The sequence below is a fragment of the Populus trichocarpa genome, chromosome 17 (assembly GCF_000002775.5).
Source record: "Populus trichocarpa isolate Nisqually-1 chromosome 17, P.trichocarpa_v4.1, whole genome shotgun sequence".
NCBI classification, from domain to species: domain Eukaryota; kingdom Viridiplantae; phylum Streptophyta; class Magnoliopsida; order Malpighiales; family Salicaceae; genus Populus; species Populus trichocarpa.
Genome location: NC_037301.2, coordinates 12,695,648 through 12,719,372, shown reverse-complemented (window position 1 = coordinate 12,719,372; position 23,725 = coordinate 12,695,648). Strand labels below are relative to the sequence as shown.

Below are 23,725 nucleotides of genomic sequence, written 5' to 3'. Positions count from 1 at the left end.
TCATTAATAAATTTTAAAAAATTGTTATTATTATCGATAAAAAACCACGTAGAGACACATGCCGCTTGAGGTCTTGCTCGGGGGCTGGTCACACCCCCTGCACAGACGTGGTGCTTGGGCTATGCTTCAGTGCTGGGCACTTCCCAACGCACACGTGACGCTTGGGCTCCTGCCTCGGTTGTGTTCACACCCCTGCGTGCATGTGGCGTTGCGCTACTGGCCCAGTGCTGGACACACCCACTGCGCACAGGTGGTGCTTGGGTTCATGCCCCAGTGCTAGGGACATCCCTGCGCACACATGATGCTTGGGTTGTCTACCTGGGGGCTGGGCACACACCAGCGCACACATGGTGCTTGGACATGCCAAGACCCAACTATCCTTGGGCCTCGCATGCTACAGAACTCAAAATAGTCTTGGGTCATTGGTTGTGCAGGGCCCAAAATAGACTTGGATCCTGAGCTAATTTTTTATGAAAATAGAAAATAAAAGATGAATCCGCAGGGTAGCGTGGGGCACCTAACTAATATTTACTAAAACCAATCTTTAAATTAGAATCGTAATTTTATTCAGCAATAATAGATTGTAAAGAAGCACAAAACAACACTAAAGAGAAATAGAATTCCTCATCTCCGGCTTATTCATCTAAAACTTGTTACCATCCCTGAAATCTTATTACAATTTACATTTTATTTGATCACCACAGCTATTAGTACTTGGTGAATAAATATTCCAGATTTCACATGAGGATATTAGCCAAATGAGGTCCCAGCTCGTACCAAGCAATCATATTTTCTTCAGGTCTCCGAGGACTGTATGAGCTGGTTATTAATGATGATGGTAGGGATGTGAGCTATCTTAGGCCAGTCCTTTCCTTTTTCTTTCTTGCACCGTCTCTCCAAATTTGGACAATCTGCAATTTCCAACTCTCTGAGCATTTCGAGATTCCTTATCCCTTTTAGCAAAGACATCAAATTAGAGCATCCACTAATAATCAATCTTGAAAGGGATGTGAAATGCCGTATCTGATTTGGAAGACTAGATAATCCATCACAACAAGCTATTGTTAGATATCGGAGAGAAGTGAGATGTTGGATACTCTCTGGCAAGGAATTTAACTTTAGACATCCATGCAAGATACAAGTCCTTGAGAGCTGTCAGATGTTGCAGTCCCTCGGATATAGAGGTAAGTTCTTGACAATCTAAAATGTCCAAGCTAGCAATAGACGAAGGTAAACCAGGCAGTGTAGTGATTTTTGGCATTCCATAAATAAATAACATCTCCAAGGAATTGAGGTTCTGGACACCTTCTGGCAAGCTTTCAAGTTTATCACATAACCACAAAACCCAACCTGCTTTAGAGAAGATAGGTTATTTAGCTGATTTGACAGCGACCTGAGGCTTCCCATCCCCTGAAATGACAAGGATTGAAGACACGTATGGTTTTGCAACATTCCATCAGGAAGAACTGTCAATTCATCGAAGCCCTCAATTTGAAGGGAGGTCATAGAACTGAAATTCACAACTGACCTCAGCAAAGTTACACTGCAGTCCTCCAATAGTTAATTCTTTGACCGACGGTATAATTGGTAATTCAACTAGCTTGGGGCATTTTCCGATCTGTAATTCATGAAGGCATCTGAAAATTTCACTTCCACCCATGGTATTTGTTTCCCACTCCTCTAAGTTCATCATTTGACCGAAAGTCAGCCTCTCTAATGATGGAAACGGATTTTCTCCGTCTCCATACATCTCACTGCCAATACACTTCACAGCATCCATTCTCTTCAATTGGAGACTCTTAAGAAACTGCAATTTCCCAAAAGGAGGAAGATGTTCACAATTCATGCACGATTCTAGTGAGATCTCCACTAGGTTTGGTAGACGCAACTCCATCATCCAATATGGAAATTTGGATCCTCGATATCCGCTTATCTCTAACTTCTTCATATTAGAATGGGGTTCAAGAGCACAAAGAACATCTTCACTGATTTTGCTGGTGCTGTCTTCTCGCCAGGACAAACTCAGTGATTGAAGATTTGTCTTCCTCGTCAAATAAGCATTTTGTGCATCTGTGACACCTTGGACGTTACCTAGATCCTTGATGCTCAATTCACCCCCAATGTAATTCAGTCTTTGCAGCTCCCCTATGTGATGACCAGCCTCTGTACCCACAATGAACATGCCAAGCTTTCGCAGACAAGTCAGTTGTCCCATCCCTGAAGGCATACATTGAAGCGCATCACAACCTGTGAGGTCAAGATACATGAGACTTTTCATGTCCTTCATCCTTTTTGGTAGCATATAAAGAAGAGAGCAGTAACTCAAATTTAGGGTCTGCAAGTTTTGAAGAGAGCTGATTGATTCAGGTAGTTTTTGGATCGAAGAGTTGGAGACGTCTAGATACCTTAGATGTTGGAAATTACCAATCGGCTCTGGCAATTTTTCAAACTCGAAATTGCTTAAATCCAACGTCCGTAGTTTCTTTTGTGCAGACACCTTGAGTAAAGGAGCAACACTATTGTGTTCATTCGGGAAGTAATCTTCCTGAATGGTAATCAGCGACCGCAATGATTTCCCTTTGACAAGGGCCTTGTCATAATAATAACAAAGACTTCCATCAAGAAAAGTTATGTGACGAACTGTCTTAGGAATTCTAGGTCTCCTATTCTTCTCGATCAAATAGCATTCTCCTGTCATAACTGATTTTGCGAGATCATATACAAGATCATGCATTTTGCAAGTTATGTTCCCGAAGCTATCCTCCTTGACCTCCTGAAAAAATGATCTCCCAACTAAGTCATCAAAAATCTCGTATCCCGTCTCATGCAAATCCATTTGCCCTTCAGGATCAATAAATCCGTTGGCCATCCATAGCTTTACTAACTGGTCTTTCTTCATGACATAATCTTTCGGAAACATACAGCAAAATCCAAAGCATTGCTTTCAAATGTGGTGGCAAATTGTTATAACTTAACTTCAAGGCAGGTTAAATTGTGCCACCTTCGTCTGGTAGATTCCAAATCTCACTTTCTTTCGACAGATGACCACTGTTGTTCATTTCTCTTGAAGCGCATCAAGCTCCCCAGTGACTTTAGAGCTAAAGGAACGCCACTGCACTTTATCGACTATCGCCTTTCCAGTACTTTCTAAGTGCACATACTCCTCCCTCCTTCTCATTCCAAATGCAAGTCGCTCAAACAGAAGCCAAGAATCATCTTCCGACAATCTTCCCATTAGGTGAACAGGAATAGTAGCCATTTTATCAGCAACCTGCTTGAGACGAGTTGTTATTATAATAGCACATCCTCTAGCCCCAACTCTCAATGCATCTTTCAATGCATTCCATTTTTCATGGTAATGATCCCAAACATCATCCAACACAAGCAAAAACCTCCTTCCAATCAACTTTTCTTGTAGGCGTCGTTGCAAAGTGTCCAGCTCTTGAATGGTACAAGGGTTGCCTTCAATGGACTCTATGATGGCTCTTGATAGCCTCCTTACGTCGAAATCAACAGATACGCAAACCCAGATACTCATATCAAAATGCCCTTTTACACTTGCATCGTTGTAGACTAATTGAGCAAGTGTTGTCTTCCCCGAGCCCCCCCATGCCACAATATTGCACAGACAGAGAGGTCATCTGAATTGGCGAGCAACAAACTGATCAGCTCTTCTTTTTCCTTGTCTCTTCAATAGATTTCTGATTCGTTAACAAGCGAGCCTAGTTATCCGCCAATCGAACCTATCAGCTTCGTTCTCTCCAACTCCCTCTGTTAGTATGAACTTATTTTTCTCATTGGCTACGTCATCAAGCTTTTCTCTTACATTCTTTACCTTATGAGCCATTTTCAATCGAAAAACAAGTGGATTCTGATCAAGAGTAAAGAAAGACCTTGCTCGGTTATTAAGACCCCTTCGCTGTCTGCGCCTCTGAGCTTCAATAGCGAACTCATCCAGCACATCATCAGCATCATAGGCAGCATCTTTGAGGTCTGTCAGCCAAATCCTGATGGCCTCATCTTTCCACTGCTTCTCCTCAGCATCCTTGAGGACAGCTTGAACCGTCATGAAGGTGCGCTTGAGTTTCTCAAACTCGGTCTGGATGCCAAAAACAAGTCCAAGCTCTTCATGCACAAGTGTGTTCAAGTCCCCCAAGACGGTGCTAACAAGTGCAGAAGTAACTGCCTCAGCCATAGCTTTTTTTTGTTTTCTTTTTGCGGGGAATTTAAATTGGGGATCTTAATTAGCAAAAAGAAGCAAGTAGGAAATGGAAGTAAAGCAAGAAATGGTGGTGAAGAGAGGACAGGGGAGAGAGTATGCTAGGGAGGGAGGGAGAGATCCTTGTTTGTGAAAAAACCCGTAGGCAAGTAGACTACGTTTGTGAATTATTGATGACGGCTGCTTCTGCCAGCCATTTCACTGTCTTTTTGTGGACCTTAAGGAGTTATTTATTCTTTGGTGGCTCTAATGAATCTGTTAATGGGTTTCAGTGGGCTTATTTGGTCAAGTATCCAACCTCTTAGAACAATGAGGCTTCTAAGGCCCATTATTCCCTGTAGAAACAAATTGCTCCACAAAAAACATCATGGGCTTCAAGGGCTAAACCTTTATAAAGTGAAATGATTTTTTTATTTTTATTTTTAGATTGAAGATAATTAAAATTTGGAAAACATAGAGACAAACTCCGTGGGCAATTACGTTTTGGTTTATATATCTAATTTAAGACAATTTATTATTGATTTGTAGATAACTCAACACACCAAATCTTTTTCATTCTTATATCTTATATAAATAGCCCGAATCAAATGCTTTTGGATCAGCCAAATGTTTGTTTTAGTGGCAAAAATGGTATTTTTTTAAAAAAATTATTTTTTTATATTTTTAAATCGTTTTAATATGTTAATATTAAAAGAAAATATTATTTTAATATATTTTCAAATAAAATAATAAAATAATATCATTTTAATTAACTTAAATCAACCCAAGCTAATCCATTAAAACATAACTAGGTTATGAGACAAGCTTAATTACTTTGATTATGAATAGAATTCATGTGTATACAATAAATTTCAACAGATGATACAAGCATATCTAGTGCTCTTGCGGTCCAAAAACATAAACATGGATTAATTGTAAAAAATAATAAGGGATCTTTGGATTTAACAAGTTAGTTTGTTTTTATTTTTTTTAAATATTTTTTTAAAAATTATTTTTTATTTAAAAATTATTTTTTCTATTTTTCTATTATTTAATTTAATATGTTAATTTTGCTAATAATGTTAAAAAACTAAAAAATTACTTAAAAAACAACTTGTATACTTTGTGTTTGAAACTGGAGTTTGCCACAAAAAGCATAACTTTTTATGCTTTTTACGTGGCCAACTGCAATTTAAAACGCAGTTAGCCGCACAGATAAGCAAGCAGGCTGCTACAGTAATCCATCACAAAGGACAATAGTGTGTTAATGGAACTCACTAACAATAAATTAATTGAAATACATAAACAATAATTAATGGTGTCTAAGAGTTACAAATAATGAAAGTCTAATTGAAAAGTAGCAAAGAACTTTAATTCCGTGTTTGCTATGATATTTTGAAAAAATATGTTTTTATTTTTGATATTAATATATCAAAATAATCAAGTAATATTTTAAAATATATTAATTTAATATCTTTTTAAAATAAACAAAAGCATAGAAAACCACTGCACTCCTGTCTCCCGATTTGCATATATATGATGGTAAGCTGCAACATTTTTATAGGATTTTCCAACGGAGATATAATACCCAATGAGTTTACTTTCTGAATTTAATTTTTTCTTAATGATATTAAAGAAACACACAAATGTAATAAAATTACTTTATTTTCTTACCCTTTTTTTGTAATGAAATAACTCTAAGGCTGACAATAAAACTCACAGGATGAAGGGAAGACCTGTAATGGGAATGAGGCACCACTGCAAAGAGTGCCTCATGATTGAAATTCCATGTTGACCGATCCAACAAATGATTGAAAGTCAATGCTGTTTTCTTTTGCTTAATTAATTAATTCAGACTAATCACGTTTATTTAACACTGCTTTCTAAATTTTAATTTCATCATGTTGACTTTCTGTGTGAGCTAAAGGTTTGCGCATTCAAGGATTCAATTTAATCCTAAATACTAAGTGTAAATCAACTTAGATAAATTATTTTTTTCTATGTGTAGTTACATTTCAATAAATAATGTATATAATATGAATATTTAAATTTTTTATAGGTGCAACCCACAAAGGACCGCACCCTACAACTAATATCTATATAATACAAGCGCTAGAACAAATAACATAAACTATAATAATAAAAACACCAGATCAAATACAATGTAATTACGTGACTAATGCATGAACTTAATTAAATATATAAATGAACCATTATTGGATTCTAGAGACAAGAATATCTTCTGACATTCTTTTAGTTTATAATAAAAACAACTTTTAGCTAATCATATTAATAAAAATAAAATCTAATATCATAAAAAAATGAATTAATGAAAAATATCTAAATACCATATTAATAAAAACATTAGATTTTTTCTATACGTGCTGCATCTTATAGTTTCCATGTTCGAGACTCCCTGAAAGCATACTAAAACATTTTGCCTTTATAATTTGAAGTTCTTGAATGAGTTTTAGTCTTCTTTCCTAATGAGTGATTTGGCTTTCAAATTCATTAATTTGTGTTCTCGTTTAAATATTTATCACTCCATCCAGACAAACATATTTTATCTTCGAAGTTCTATAGTTTCAAATTTGATAGTATGAACATGAACCTTGAGAGAAAGTTTAGTGCATAAGCTTTTCCAAAAAGTTAAACTATTAGTTCTAATATTCTGAAAGAAGGAATTGAAGCATAGAAATGAGATCGAAATAGCATAGAAATGGAATCCAAATTATTTGATCTGAAGTTCAACATCTCCAGCATGAGATGCACACTTCATTAGTTGATAACAATGGAATCCAAATTCCAAACTAAGGGAATAGCGAGCACATAACTGTGAGCGATATCAATTAAAGTGACGCTTGAGGAGGATGAAATGGTCGATGTGTTCATGGGCTGCGCCATCGAAGATAGAGAAATTGTCAACAAGCTTCTTAGCAAAATGCTCAAATGTTTTTTCTACAACTTCACTCCCAAAGTGCTCTTCCACGAGACCCTGAAAAACAGCTCTGCCCCCTGAAACAGAAATATCGATATTGGATTTCTTCGACGTTTGCCAAATCTGATGACTCAATAAGTCCATTATCTCAATACTGAAATTCCCGTTTACTTTTATGATTTCTTCAATCTCCGTAGAAGAAGAATAGTACAGAGGCAAGTTGAACGAGTCCAACTTTTCTTCACTAATCTCTCCCTGCAAAGAAGAACGATCTGCATATGTCAAATAGTATACTTACTAGGATTTTGCTTCTAATCAGTTAGAGAGAGAATTATTTTACCAATTTAGCCATGTCGACGAGGCATGATCCGAGAAGGTCATAGTACATTCCAACTCCTGCCTGAGACATAAAGATCCCATCAGGAAGACCTGCCATTATAATCACCATCAATCCTCCACCCACAATTTCTTGTGCTCTAGCATTCAAAAAGGTGTTCATGTCACTCTGGAACTGAGCTGAATATGCCTTGGTGACTTCTTTTTTGAGACCATCACATTGGATGCTGCCCTTGTTCCATGCAGGAGACTTGCTGTCTACAACTTCATTTGGGACCTTAGAGAGCCACTGTAAGCAATATGAAGAGTACGCCAAATGCAGTGTGGACTTGGGGAGGAGGCGGCCGTAGAAAGTACCGGGCAGTCCAGCAGCAAAGTATTTTCTATTGGAATGGAGGGTTTTGAAGAGAGTGTTGAAATCATTGGTTGTGACATCGTTGAAGAATACTTGGAACTCCAACTCCTAAGGGTGGGGATTTTTGGAACTGGGCATTGGTATTTCTGCTCCACAGCTTCTATGATGTTTTCCACAGCAAAAAATGTATTGGGTCCAACAGAACAACCAAAATCTGCTATTCGAAATGTGTCATTCGATGAGTCAAAACCAAGGCTTTTAAAATCAAGCTTGTCTTTGATGCCTTCAGTCACCTTTTCCTTTGAAGCATCCACCACTCCTTTCTGTTGCAATAAGCAGATGCATTATAGGCGTGCAAAGAATTAGTTTAGAGTAGACTAGATACGTTCTTAACGCTTTGGCGCGAGCTACACCTAAAATAAAAAATAATAAGCAGAAAAAAAATTAAAGTTGCGAGGAAATTTTTGAAAGGAGTTCGTCAATCTTAACATTTTTTTAGTCGAATTCTTATCTAACTTAAATTTCAAATCATACCATTTAAAAGTTTTTTTAATATTGATATAATTAACTTAACTTAGTAGGTTTAAAGACAATATAAACAATCAACATAGATATAATATGGCTTTAAATAAAAATTTAAGATAAAATCATTTTAACAAAGTTCAAGAAAAAAAAGATCTAATTAGAATGGAATTTGTTGACATCAAGAACATCAAGTTTTGTTATTGAAAAGTGCATGTTTGTCAATTTCTCTCTCTATTGATCATAATTTGAAGACTCTTTCTCTTCAATCTAAAATTCAAATACTAAAATATAAGAAAAATAAAGTTCTGGATCGAACCCTTTATTCTCTAAACTCAAGGGAACAAAAATGATTTTTGCCAAAACCTAAAGAAGAAATTTGTGGAAATGAAACTGACTCATAGTTTTTTTTCAAAAAAACCTCATAATTTTTATATGATATTATTTCAATCCTTTTATTTTTAATTTTTTACAAACAATAAAATAGATTATTCTTTGTGAGATTGAGCGCCAAGACAATGACAACACTTTTTTTTTCAGATCGAGATAACTACATAAAAAACAAACTAAAACAAACCATTAATCTTATTTTCCAATCAACACAATTTTGAGGATCCAATTGAAAAGAAAAAAAATTGATGATCAAAAGCTAAAAAGAAAGATGACTAGAATTGATACTTGATATTGGTTTTTTTTTAAAAAAAAATAAAAATGGCATCCAATTCTTTACGAACAACCAAATTATAACTTTTTCATGAAATTGAATATTATCATGATGTCAATATCGTTTTTAAAAATTGTAATGAACACATAAAAGACAAATAAAAACAAATTATTAACATGAAATTTCAATCAACTCAACATCAAATAATAAAACTGAAAAAAAAAACCAAAGTAAAAAAAGAGAGGCTGTTTTGTGAAAGTGTTTTAGTATTGCTACTATTATTATTATAAGGGGAAGAATATGCACCTGATAGGAGGAATTTTGAGTATAGCTTTGAGGTCCATCTCCACCAACCATGGCCCATGATTTTGGCAATTCTTTGATCTCTTCAGTTGCCATCTCTGTCTTTCAAACTGACGCAGGCTTTGCTTCCTCTGGTAGGTCTACCTCTAATTCAACAGAACGGTAGACTGATAGCGATTTGTTTCCAATGCTATCTCCGGTTTTCCGAGAAGGGCGAGAGGATTGAAACAACAGAGAGCAACATTCAGAAAAGGCCACAAAGAGGCAGCAAAAACGATGCCTAAAGACTTGCAAAGGCTCCGAATCATGGCTGCAGGAATCATGGCTGCAGGATATATATGGAAAAGAAGACTAGAACTAAACTACACTGAGTAACCCAATCAAGCATGCAGAGTTGGTGAGCTTTCAACGCCTTTAAGAAAAAAAAAAGAATATATATATATAGTACATATAAATATTTGTAGGCTGTTTGTATCATACTTTATATTATAATAAATATTCCATCATCTTCATATAAAATTGGAGATACTGGTCATCTTCGTATAACTATTGGCTAGGACAAAAATTGCCTGGCTCAGTTCGTGCTGTCCCTGGAAAACTTTTCTAGTTCAAGCTGACGTTCCAGTTTGTTTTTATGTTTTAAAAATGCTTTTGAAAAAATTTAAATTTTTTTATATTTTTATTTGCTTCAAATTAATATTTTTTTAGTATTTTTGGATTATTTTGATGCGTTGATGTTAAAAATGATTTTTAAAAAATAAAAAATATTATTTTGATATTTTTCGAGTGAAAAACACTTTGAAAAGCAACCGTAACCACACTTCCAAACACGCTAGCAGACATATTCTAGATAATTTTCCTATGAATTTTATTTTTTATTAAATCCCATAATTTCCTTAACAAGCATGTAAATGATTATGAAATCATTAAAAAAATTCAATTTTAATAACCATAATAATCATCATCACCATAATCAAATATATACCAGCAGGTATGGTCAGATACTGTACTTCCCCAAGTAGATGGGCAGATTTACAATGGGAAGAAGACTACAAGCCATAATATTCACCCATGATAGCCTTACTGCTCTGCCTACAAGCAGCCATAAACACAGTGGTTATTACCATTACAGAGAAGCCTAAGATCATCGACAATACATGTTTTATGAATTCAAACTCATCATCTCAACTCCATCAAAGTACATTCCATCAACTGCATTACTCTGATGAAACTCCTTTACTATACTGTTCTCGAGGAATCTTCAGGATTCCTAGTCTGCATGGGTTGGAACAGGAAGAGAAATTCTGCTCTAAAAGAAATTCACAATTGGTAGACTTAAATGAAGAAACAGAATTATATGAAATTATACATCAAGTTACCGAGAAAGTAAGTATAAATTACCATAATTTGGTCGAAATTAGTCCACTCTAGGTTACCATTATTTCACAATTAACAAGTGGAACACATGAAATCTTTGAAGGACAAAACATATGAATCATTCTAGTAGATGGCAAAAAGGAACTTGGCAAACTACTTGCTTTTTACCAATGGCAATAAAATCTCAACTCAAAATAATACTTGGTTTCTGAAATAGTGGCTCATAATACCAAATATCAGCTCTAGACCAAGATTATCTTTTTAAGCATCCCTTTTGTTCAATAATTATACTGCTGTCTGCTGGGCTTGAGGCCACTATAAAAAGAAAAAAGAAAAAAAAAGAGCCTTATCAAACCCCAAGATGAACTTCATTGTGAAGTATAAGCAACAAAAATTCACACCAAGGATCATTCGTGCCTATGTAAAACTGATTTCTTGTGGCAACATGCTACAACTTTCAATACGTTCAAGATTCATATTCTGCATTGCAGATCCTAAATATACATTTTAATACATCATCTGCTAGTTTCCCCTGCGATGCAATGCTTCAATCAATTCAAACATATTTGTGTTATATGCAGCAAAGTTCAGGCTCTCTTGATTTTGAAGATTCCTCAGTGGACATTACCTGCCTGCCCTGCTTGCACCATTAGAAGCTCAAGTGAAAATCACAAAAACCAGGGATTGATACAAAATAAGTTTGTTTATATTATATCAGTATATCTACTAGAATCAATTTTCAAATCAGATTCATAATTTTATTGAGCAATAATAGACTGTAAATAAGCACAAAACAACACTGAAGAAAAATAGAATTCCTCAGATACCGCTTATTCATCTAAAACTGGTTACCATCCCTAAAATCTTATGACAATTTTACATTTTATTTGATCACCACAACCATTATTACTTGGTGAAAAAAGATTATACACAATAATATTAGCCAAATGAAATCCCAACAAGTACCGAGCAATCATATATCCTTCAGGTCTCCGAGGACTGTACTACTTGGTTATTAATGATGATGGTAGGGATGTGAGCTATCTTAGGCCAGTCCTTTCCTTTTTCTTTCTTGCACCGTCTCTCCACATTTGGACATCTTGCAATTTCCAACTCTCTGAGCATTTCGAGATACCTTATCCCTTCTGGCAAAGACATCAAATTAGAGCATCCATGGATATGCAGTCTTGAAAGGGATGTGAGATGCCGTATCTGATTCGGAAGACAAGATACTTCCGTACAACAAGAGATTGTTAGAGACTGGAGAGAAGTGAGATGTCGTATTCTCTGTGGCAAGGAATCTAACTTTACACATCTAGAAAGTTCCAAATCCTTGAGTGCTGTCAGGTATTGCAGTCCCTCAGATAGAGACGTAAGTTCTTCACAATTTAGAATCCGCAAGGTAGCAAGAGATGAAGGTAAAACAGACAGTGCAGTGATTTTTGGCATTCCATGTATACTTAACAGCTCCAAAGAATTGAGGTTCTGGACACCTTCTGGGAAGCTTTCAAGTTTATCACAATTCATAATAACCAAATGCTTAAGAGAAGATAGGTTATTTAGCTGATTTGACAGCGACCTTAGGCTTCTCATCTTCGTAATTGACAGCTTTTGAAGGCATGTATGGTTTTGCAACAGTCCATCAGGAAGAACTGCCAATTCATCGAAGCCCTCAATTCGAAGGTAGGTAATAGAAGTGAAATTCACAACTGACCTCAGCAAAGTTACAGTGCAGTCCTCAATAGTTAAATGTTTCACCGACGGAATAATTGGTAACTCGACCAGCTTGGGGCATTTTCTGATCTGTAATTCATCAAGGCAAGTGAAAATTTCCCTTCCACCCATGGTATTTGTTTCCCACTCCTCTAAGTTCATCATTGGACCCAAAGTCAACCTCTCTAATGATGGAAATGGATTCTCTCCCTCTCCATACATCTCACTGCCAATACACTTCACAGTGTCCATTCTCTTCAATTGAAGATGCTTAAGAAACCGCAGTTTCCCAAAAGGAGGAAGATGTTCACAATTCATGCACGATTCTAGTGAGATCTCCACTAGGTTTGGTAGACGCAACTCCATCATCCAATCTGGAAATTTGGATCCTCGATATCCGCTTATCTCTAACTTCTTCATATGAGAATGGGGTTCAAGAGCACAAAGAACATCTTCACTGTTTGCCTCACTGATTATGCTGTTTTTGTCTTCTCGCCAAGACAAACTCAGTGATTGAAGATTTGTCTTCCTCATCAAATTAGCATTTTGTGCATCTGTAAAACCTTGGACGTTACCTAAATCCTTGATGCTCAAATCACCCCCAATGTAATTCAGTCTTTGCAGCTCCCCTATGTGATGACCAGCCTCTTTACCCACAATGAACATACCTAGCTTTCGCAGACAAGCCAGTTGTCCCATCCCTGAAGGCATACATTGAAGCGCATCACAACGTGTGAGGTCAAGATACATGAGACTTTTCATGTCCTTCATCCTTTTTGGAAGCATATAAAGCAGAGGGCAGTAACTCAAATTTAGGGTCTGCAAGTTTTGAAGAGAGCTGATTGATTCAGGCAGTTTTTGGATAAGAGAACAAGAGACGTCTAGATATCTTAGATGTTGCAAATTACCAATCGGCTCCGGAAATTTCACAAACCAGAAATTGCTTAAACTCAACGTCCGTAGTTTCTTTTGTGAAGACACCTTGAATAAAAGAGCACCACGCCGGTAATAATCGACCTGAATGGATATCAGAGACCGCAATGATTGCACTTTGACAAGGTCCTTGTCATAATAACAAAGACTTCTACCAAGAAAAGTCATGTGACGAACTGTCTTAGGAATTCTAGGTCTCCTATTCTTCTCGATCAAATAGCATTCTTCTATCATAACTGATTTTGCAAGATCATGGATAAGATCATGCATTTTGCAAGTTATGTTTCCGAAGCCATCCTCCTTGAACTCCTGAAAAAATGATCTCCCAACCAAGTCATCAAAAATCTCGTAACCTGTCTCATGCAAATCCATTTGCCCTGCAGGATCAATAAATCCATTGGCCATCCATAGCTTTACTAACTCGTCTTTCTTCATGACATAATCCTTCGGAAACATACAGCAAAATCCAAAGCATTGTTTCAAATGTGGTGGCAAATTGTTATAACTTAACTTCAAGGCAGGTAAAATTGTGCCACCTTCGTCTGGTAGATTCCAAATCTCACTTTCTTTGACAGATAACCACTCTCGTTCATTTCTCTTGAAGCGCATCAAGCTCCCCAATGCCTTTAGAGCTAAAGGAACGCCACTGCACTTATTGACTATCGCCTTTCCAATACTTTCTAAGTGCACATAATCCTCCCTTCTTCTCATCCCAAATGCAAGTCGCTCAAACAGAAGCCAAGAATCATCTTCCGACAATCTTCCCATTAGGTGAACAGGAATAGTAGCCATTTTATCAGCAACCTGCTTTAGACGAGTTGTTATTAGAATAGCACATCCTCTAGCTCCAACTCTCAAAGCATCTTTCAATGCATTCCATTTTTCATGGTAATGATCCCAAACATCATCCAACACAAGCAAAAACCTCCTTCCAATCAACTTTTCTTGGAGGCGTCGTTGCAAAGTGTCCATCTCTTGAATGGTACAAGGGTTGCCTTCAATGGACTCTATGATAGCTCTTGATAGTCTCCTTATGTCGAAATCAACAGATACGCAAACCCAGATACTCAAATCAAAATGCCCTTTTACACTTGCATCGTTGTAGACAAATTGAGCAAGTGCTGTCTTCCCCAGCCCCCCCATGCCACATACTGCACAGACAGAGAGGTCATCTGAATTGGCGAGCAACAAACTGATCAGCTCTTCTTTTTCCTTGTCTCTTCCATAGATTTCTGATTCGTTAACAAGCGAGCAAGTTATCCGCCAATCGAAGCTATCAGCTTCGTTCTCTCCAACTCCCTCTGTTAGTCTGAACTTATTTTTCTCATTGGCAATGGAATCAAGCTTTTCTCTTACATTCTTTACCTTATGAGCCATTTTCAATCGAAAAACAAGTGGATTCTGATGAAGAGAAAACAAAGACCTTACTCGGTTTTTAAGACCCCCTCGCTGTCTGCGCCTCTGAGCTTCAATAGCGAACTCATCCAGCACATCATCAGCATCATAGGCAGCATCTTTGAGGTCTGTCAGCCAAATCCTGATTGCCTCATCTTTCCACTGCTTCTCCTCAGCATCCTTGAGGACAGCTTGAACCGTCATGAAGGTGCGCTTGAGTTTCTCAAACTCGGTCTGGATGCCAAAAACAAGTCCAAGCTCTTCAAGTACAAGTGTGTTCAAGTTCCCCAAGACGGTGCTAACAAGTGCAGAAATAGTTGCCTCAGCCATAGCTTTTTTTTGTTTTCTTTTTGCCGGAAATTTAAATTGTGGGTCTTAATAAGCAAAAAGAAGCAAGTAGGAAATGGAAGTACAGCAAGAAATGGTGGTGAAGAGAGGACAGGGGAGAGAGCTAAGCCAGGGAGGGAGGGAGAGATCCTTGTTTGTGAAAAAACCCGTAGGCAAGTAGACTACGTATGTGAATTATTGATGATGGCTGCTGCTGCCAGCCATTTCACTGTCTTTTTGTGGACCTTAAGGAGTTATTTATTCTTTGGTGGCTCTAATGAATCTGTTAATGGGTTTTAGTGGGCCTATTTGGTCAAGTATCCAACCTCTTAGAACAATGAGGCTTCTATGGCCCATTCTTAGATTATTTATTCAATTAGAATAATTTAGTTGAATAATTTTTTTTTCTTTTAGTGGTCCTATTCTAGTGATAATTTAGTTTTAAATTATTTATTTAATTATAGATTGAACTCCATTAATATTTTTACTTACTTCTTATAGGATTTTTTACTAATTTTAAAAATAACTCATGTTATCTTAGATCTTTTTATTTACCATTCTTTATTAAATTTAACTTTTTTAAAAGATATATTTTATAATTAATTTAAATTAATTAATTAATATAAATATGAGATACTTACTCCATGATTTTTTTTAACTCATGTTTTTTTCAGTTTCATCTTTCAAATTTATTTATTGAAAATTGGGCTCGATTAATTTTTTTCATTTGTTTCCTATAAGATTTTTTGCTGATTTTGAAAATAATATGGGTTATTGTGAATTTTTTTAATTTGTTGTTTTTTATTAAATTTATTTTTTTATATAGATACTTTATTTTTTAATTAAATTAAATATAAGAATAAAAATTTTACTTTCATTTTATTTAATTGAATATAAACAAGAAAACAGGTTAGGAGATTTCGATACTAACCCAATGACCACTAAAAAAAATTCTCATGACTTGAATTTTTTTTAGTGCAAAAAACAATTAGAGGTGCCGCCCACAACGGAACGCACCCTACAACTAGTAACTGTATAATACAAACGCATGAACTAAATTAATTAAATATATAAATGAACCTTTATTGTATTCTAGAGACAAGAATATCTTCTGACATTCTTTTAGTTTATAATAAGAACAACTTTTAGCTAATCATATTAATAAAAATATCTAATATCATAAAAAAAACGAATTAATTAAAAATATCTAAACACCATTATAATTTGTGATCTTAATATATATATATAAAAGCATCAGATTTTTTTCTACACATGCTGCATCTTATAGTTTCCTTGTTCGAGACTCCCTGAAAGCATACTAAAACATTTTGCCTTTATAATTTGAAAGTTCTTAAATTAGTTTTAGTCTTCTTTCCTAATGAGTGGTTTTGGCTTTCAAATTCATTAATTTATAATATTTATCACTCCATCCAGACACACATATTTTATCGTTGTCTTCGCAGTTCTATAGTTTCAAATTTGATATAATGAACATGAACCTTGAGAGAAAGTTTAGTGCATAAGCTTTTCCAAAAAGTGAAGCCGTGATATTAGTTCTAACCTTCTGAAAGAAGGAATTGAAGCAAATAAATGAGATCGAAATAGCATAGAAATGGAATCCAAATTATTTGATCTGAAGTTCAACATCTCCAGCATGAGATGCACACTTCATTATTTGATAACAATGGAATCCAAATTCCAAACTAAGGGAATAGCGAGCACATAACTGTGAGTGATTTCAATTAACGTTACGCTTGAGCAGGATGAAATGGTCGATGTGTTCATGGGCTGCGCCATCGAAGATAGAGAAATTGTCACAAAGCTTCTTAGCAAAATGCTCAAATATTTTTTCTACAACTTCACTTGCAAAGTGCTCTTCCAGAAGACCCTGAAAAACAGCTCTGCCCCCTGAAACAGAAACTTCGATATTGGATTTCTTCGACGTTTGCCAAATCTGATGACTCAATGAGTGCATTATCTCAATACTAAAATTCTCGTTTACTTTTATGATTTCTTCAATCTCCGTAGAAGAAGAATAGTACAGAGGCAAGTTGAACGAGTTCACCTTTTCTTCACTAATCTCTCCCTACAAAGAAGAACGATCTGCATATGTCAAAGAGTATACTTACTAGGATTTTGCTTCTAATCAGTTAGAGAGAGAATTATTTTACCAATTTAGCCATGTCGACGAGGCATGATCCGAGAAGTTCATAGTACATTCCAACTCCTGCCTGAGACATAAAGATCCCATCAGGAAGACCGGCCATTATAATCACCATCAATCCTCCACCCACAATTTCTTGTGCTCTAGCATTCAAAAAGGTGTTCATGTCACTCTGGAACTGAGCTGAATATGCCTTGGTGACTTCTTTTTTGAGACCATCACATTGGATGCTGCCATTGTTCCATGCAGGAGACTTGTTGTCTACAACTTCTTTTGGGACCTTAGAGAGCCACTGTAAGCAATATGAAGAGTACGCGAAATGCAATGTGGACTTGGGGAGGAGGCGGCCGTAGAAAGTACCGGGCAATCCAGCAGCAAAGTATTTTCTATTGGAATGGAGGGTTTTGAAGAGAGTGTTGAAATCATTGGTTGTGACATCGTTGAAGAATACTTGGAACTCCAACTCCAAGGGTGGGGATTTTTGGAACTGGGCTTGCTATTTCTGCTCCACAGCTTCTATGATGTTTTCCACAGCAAAAAATGTATTGGGTCCAACAGAACAACCAAAATCTGCTATTCGAAATGTGTCATTCGAGGAGTCAAAACCAAGGCTTTTAAAATCAAGCTTGTCTTTGATGCCTTCAGTCACCTTTTCCTTTGAAGCATCTACCACTCCTTTCTGTTGCAATAAGCAGATGCATTATATGCATTCGATAGGTTGTTTACGCTTTGGCGCGAGCTACACCAAAAAAAAATGAGCAGAAAAAAAAAATTAAAGTTGCGAGGAACTTTTTAAACTAAAACAAACCATTAATCTTATTTTCCAATCAACACAATTTTGAAGGATCCAATTGAAAAGAAAAAAAATTGATGATTAAAAACTAAAAAGAAAGACTAGAGTTGATACTTGATATTGATTTTTTTTTTAAACGGCATTCAATTATTTACAAACAACCAAATTATACCTTTTTCATGAAATGGAATATTATCATGATGTCAATATAGTTTTTAAAAATTGTAATGACCATATAAAATACAAATAAAAACAAATTATTAACATGAAACTCAAATCAACTCAACATCAAATAATAAAACTAAAAAAAAAACCGAAGTACAAAAAAAAAAAAAAGGCTATTTTGCGTCACAAGCCAAAGTGTTTTATTATTGCTATTATTATTATTATTATTATTACAAGGGGAAGAATATGCACCTGATAGGAGGAATTTTGAGTATAGCTTTGAGGTCCATCTCCACCAACCATGGCCCATGATTTTGGCTTTTCTTTGATCTCTTCAGTTGCCATCTCTGTCTTTCAACCTGATGCAGGCTTTGCTTCCTCTGGTATGTCTACCTCTAATTCAACAGAACGGTAGACTTATAGCGATTTGTTTCCAATGCTATCTCCGGTTTTCCGAGAAAGGCGAGAGGATTGAAACAACAGAGAGCAAGATTCAGAGAAGGCTACAAAAAAGAGGCAGCAAAAACGATGCCTAAAGATTTGCAAAGGCTCCGAATCATGCCTGCAGGATATATATGGAAAAGAAGAAGAACTAAACAACACTGACTAACCCAGGCAAGCAAGCAGAGTAGGTGAGCTTTCAACGCCTTTAAGAAGAATATATATATATTAAAACAATTTACATTTTATTTGATCACCACAGCTATTAGTACTTGGTGAATAAATATTCCAGATTTTACATGAGGATATTAGACAAATGAAGTCACAACACGTACCAAGCAATCATATTTTCTTCAGGTCTCCGAGGACTGTATTAGCTGGGCATTAATGATGATGGTAGGGATGTGAGCTATCTTAGGCCAGTCTTTTCCTTTTTCTCTCTTGCACTGTCTCTCCAAATTTGGACAATCTGCAATTTCGAACTCTCTGAGCATTTCGAGATTCCTTATGCCTTCTGGCAAAGACATCAAATTAGAGCATCCATGGATACGCAATCTTGAAAGGGATGTGAGATGTTGGATATTCTCTGGCAAGGAATTTAACTTCACACATCCAGCAAGATACAAGTCCTTGAGTGCTGTCAGATGTTGCAGCCCCTCGGATATAGAGGTGAGTTCTAGACAACCTACAATGTGCAACTCAGCAAGAGACGAAGGTAAACCAGGCAGTGTAGTCATTTTTGGCATCATTGCACAAATACCTAACATCTCCAAGGAATTGAGGTTCTGGACACCTTCTGGCAAGCTTTCAAGTTTATCACAAAACAAAAAACCCAAACTCTTTAGAGAAGATAGGTTATTTAGCTGATTTGACAGCGACCTAAGGCTTCCCATACTCCCAAATGTCAAGGATTGAAGACACGTATGGTTTTGCAACAGTCCATCAGGAAGAACTGCCAATTCATCGAAGCCCTCAATTCGAAGGGAGGTAATAGAAGTGAAATTCACAACTGACCTCAGCAAAGTTACAGCGCAGTCCTCAATCGTTAAATATTTCACCGACGGAATAATTGGTAACTCGACCAGCTTGGGGCATTTTCTGATCTGTAATTCATCAAGGCAAGTGAAAATTTCCCTTCCACCCATGCTATTTGTTTCCCACTCCTCTAAGTTCATCATTGGACCCAAAGTCAGCCTCTCTAATGATGGAAATGGATTCTCTCCATCTCCATGCATCTCACTGCCAATACACTTCACAGTGTCCATTCTCTTCAATTGAAGATGCTTAAGAAACCGCAGTTTCCCAAAAGGAGGAAGATGTTCACAATTCATGCACGATTCTAGTGAGATCTCCACTAGGTTTGGTAGACGCAACTCCATCATCCAATCTGGAAATTTGGATCCTCGATATCCGCTTATCTCTAACTTCTTCATATTAGAATGGGGTTCAAGAGCACAAAGAACATCTTCACTGTTTGCCTCACTGATTTTGCTGCTGTCGTCTTCTCGCCAAGACAAACTCAGTGATTGAAGATTTGTCTTCCTCATCAAATTAGCATTTTGTGCATCTGTGAGACCTTGGACGTTACCTAGATCCTTGATGCTCAATTCACCCCCAATGTAATTCAGTCTTTGCAGCTCCCCTATGTGATGACCAGCCTCTGTACCCACAATGAACATGCCAAGCTTTCGCAGACAAGTCAGTTGTCCCATCCCTGAAGGCATACATTGAAGCGCATCACAACCTGTGAGGTCAAGATACATGAGACTTTTCATGTCCTTCATCCTTTTTGGTAGCATATAAAGAAGAGAGCAGTAACTCAAATTTAGGGTCTGCAAGTATTGAAGAGAGCTGATTGATTCAGGTAGTTTTTGGATCGAAGAGTTGGAGACGTCTAGATACCTTAGATGTTGCAAATTACCAATCGGCTCTGGCAATTTTTCAAACTCGAAATTGCTTAAATCCAACGTCCGTAGTTTCTTTTGTGCAGACACCTTGAGTAAAGGAGCAACACTAGTCTGTTCATTCGGTGAGTAATTTTCCTGAATGGTAATCAGCGACCGCAATGATTTCCCTTTGACAAGGGCCTTGTCATAATAATAACAAAGACTTTTATCAAGAAAAGTTATATGACGAACCGTCTGCGGAATTCTAGGTCTCCTATTCTTCTCGATCAAATAGCATTCTCCTGTCATAACTGATTTTGCGAGATCATGGAAAAGATCATGCATTTTGCAAGTTATGTTTCCCAAGCCACCCTCCTTGACCTCCTGAAAAAATGATCTCCCAACCAAGTCATCAAAAGTCTCGTAACCCGTCTCATGCAAATCCATTTGCCCTTCAGGATCAATAAATCCGTTGGCCATCCAGAGCTTTACTAACTGGTCTTTCTCCATGACATAATCCTTCGGAAACATACAACAAAATCCAAAGCATTGCTTTAAATGGGGCGGCAAATTGTTATAACTTAACTTCAAGGCAGCTTTAATTGTGCCACCTTCGTCTGGTAGATTCCAAATCTCACTTTCTTTGACAGATAACCACTCTCGTTCATTTCTCTTGAAGCGCATAAAGCTCCCCAATGCCTTTAGAGCTAAAGGAACGCCACTGCACTTATTGACTATCGCCTTTCCAATACTTTCTAAGTGCACATACTCCTCCCTTCTTCTCATTCCAAATGCAAGTCGCTCAAACAGAAGCCAGGAATCATCTTCCGACAATCTTCCCATTAGGTGAACAGGAATAGTAGCCATTGTATCAGCAACCTGCTTTAGACGAGTTGTTATTATAACAGCACATCCTCTAGCCCCAACTCTCAATGCATCTTTCAATGCATTCCATTTTTCATGGTAATGATCCCAAACATCATCCAACACAAGCAAAAACCTCCTTCCAATCAACTTTTCTTGTAGGCGTCGTTGCAAAGTGTCCAGCTCTTGAATGGCACAAGGGTTGCCTTCAATGGACTCTATGATGGCTCTTGATAGCCTCCTTATGTCGAAATCAACAGATACGCAAACCCAGATACTCAAATCAAAATGCCCTTTTACACTTGCATCGTTGTAGACTAATTGAGCAAGTGTTGTCTTCCCCAGTCCCCCCATGCCACATATTGCACAGACAGAGAGGTCATCTGAATTGGCGAGCAACAAACTGATCAGCTCTTCTTTTTCCTTGTCTCTTCCAAAGATTTCTGATTCGTTAACAAGCGAGCTAGTTATCCGCCAATCGAACCTATCAGCTTCGTTCTCTCCAACTCCCTCTGTTAGTATGAACTTATTTTTCTCATCGGCAATGGCATCAAGCTTTTCTGTTACTTTCTTTACCTTACGAGCCATTTTCAATCGAAAAACAAGTGGATTCTGATCAAGAGAAAACGAAGACCTTACTCGGTTTTTAAGACCCCCTCGCTGTCTGCGCCTCTGAGCTTCAATAGCGAACTCATCCAGCACATCATCAGCATCATAGGCAGCATCTTTGAGGTGTTTCAGCCAAGTCCTGATGGCCTCATCTTTCCACTGCTTCTCCTCGGCATCCCTGAGGACAGCTTGAACCGTCATGAAGGTGCGCTTGAGTTTCTCAAACTCGGTCTGGATGCCAAAAACAAGTCCAAGCTCTTCATGCACAAGTGTGTTCAAGTTCCCCAAGATGGTGCTAACAAGTGCAGAAGTAACTGCCTCAGCCATAGCTTTTTTTGTTTTCTATTTGCGGGAAATTTAAATTGTGGGTCTTAATTGGCAACAAGAAGCAAGTAGGAAATGGAAGTAAAGCAAGAGATGGTGGTGTAGAGAGTACAGGGGAGAGAGCTAAGCTAGGGAGGCAGGGAGGGAGAGATCCTTGTTTGTGAAAAATCCGTAGGCAAGTAGACTGCGGGGTGTGAATTATTGATGGCGGCTGCTTCTGCCAGCCATTTCACTGTCTTTTTGTGGACCTGAAGGAATTATTTATTCTTTGGTGGCTCTAATGAATCTGTCGATGGGTTTCATTAGGCTTATTTGGTCAAATATCCAACCTCCTCTTAGAACAATATTGGACCTTTTACATCTTCATCAAAACTTTGTATACCAGCAATTACATTTGCTCGAAACAGGCTCTAAACTGTACTGATAAAATCAATATTTTTTTTTAAGATAAACATATCCTTGAAAAGCATAGAAAACTACTGCACTGCTGTCTCCCGGTTTGCATAGGACGATGAGCTGCAACATTTTTTCGGTGGATTGGCTATAAGGGTGACCAACACCGACAAAGACTTGTACACTAACTCATTGTTGTGGAATATATATATATATATAATCAATCGCAAACATTAAGCAAAGCTGACTTGTGATATGAAAAGGTGGAGAAGGGTGTCCCCACTTTGAGGAAATACATAGAAAACTCAAGGAAAGTGAGAGTATCACATGAAATCGGTGCTCATTTTAGTTTAATTTCATCTTCTTTTTGGTAAATGCTAGTCTTGTCTTAAGTGCTAAAGCAACATTGTTCGACTTGAGTTATTTCGAAGAAATGTTCGGATGTAGAAAGTTTGGAACAATTGTTGAGATTTTGACACACTTGTTTGGCAGTCGACTTCGGTTTTATTTTTAATTATTTTTCTTTTAATTATATTGAATTGATTTAAAATTATGCTTGAATTTGATAAATTAACTTAAATTTAATTTTTTTCAAACCTTTTTAATTTAATTTAATTTAAAATCAATGTGAATATATCAAAATACCCTCAAAAGTAAACCCCTATCCTTTTTAATTTTAATTTACAATTAATTGAAAATCCACATTAAAATGTATTTAGGTGCAAATCCACATTAAATTGGGTCTGGGTGCTCAAACGAAACCCCTATCCTTTTTAATTTTAATTTAATTTTTATGTATAGTTGTGAAGCTATCCAAACGAAAATGAATAATTAATTCAACTATTTTTTTTTGAAAAACCAATTAATATAAAGCTTTGAGGGAGTTCTCCAAATCAACCCATCAATCCAGGCTTAATCCGAATCCAGATCAAACCACCATATGCTTCTCTCTCCTTTAAGCCGAAAGAGGTAACGAGCCATGGTCTACAGTTTCAAATACATCTCTCAAATCACCTAACCAACGG

The 23,725-nt window shown here is 36.8% G+C and overlaps 1 protein-coding gene and 1 pseudogene across 13 annotated transcripts; both read right to left on the bottom strand.

The window, feature by feature from the left end:
- Positions 1-612: 612 nt before the first annotated feature.
- Positions 613-22,310, bottom strand: LOC18099425 (putative disease resistance protein RGA3). Of its 13 annotated transcripts, none has more exons than XM_052448207.1 (3): positions 20,213-22,310; positions 12,588-12,981; positions 1,340-1,709 (listed from the first exon to the last, which is right to left on the bottom strand). In XM_052448207.1, exons 1-3 carry the CDS (start codon positions 22,308-22,310, stop codon positions 1,487-1,489), a joined length of 2,715 nt encoding a protein of 904 aa, XP_052304167.1. In that variant the 3' UTR covers positions 1,340-1,486. The 13 variants fall into 13 exon arrangements, 12 of the variants coding, with proteins under 12 accessions (XP_052304165.1, XP_052304166.1, XP_052304170.1 ...); XR_008057669.1 differs by lacking the exons at positions 1,340-1,709; positions 12,588-12,981 and adding exons at positions 9,421-9,460; positions 18,577-18,745 and having other exon boundaries at positions 18,960-22,310; XM_052448205.1 differs by lacking the exons at positions 1,340-1,709; positions 12,588-12,981 and adding an exon at positions 613-953 and having other exon boundaries at positions 19,136-22,310.
- LOC127903955 (loganic acid O-methyltransferase-like) lies at positions 16,639-18,543 on the bottom strand (annotated as a pseudogene).
- Positions 22,311-23,725: the final 1,415 nt, after the last annotated feature.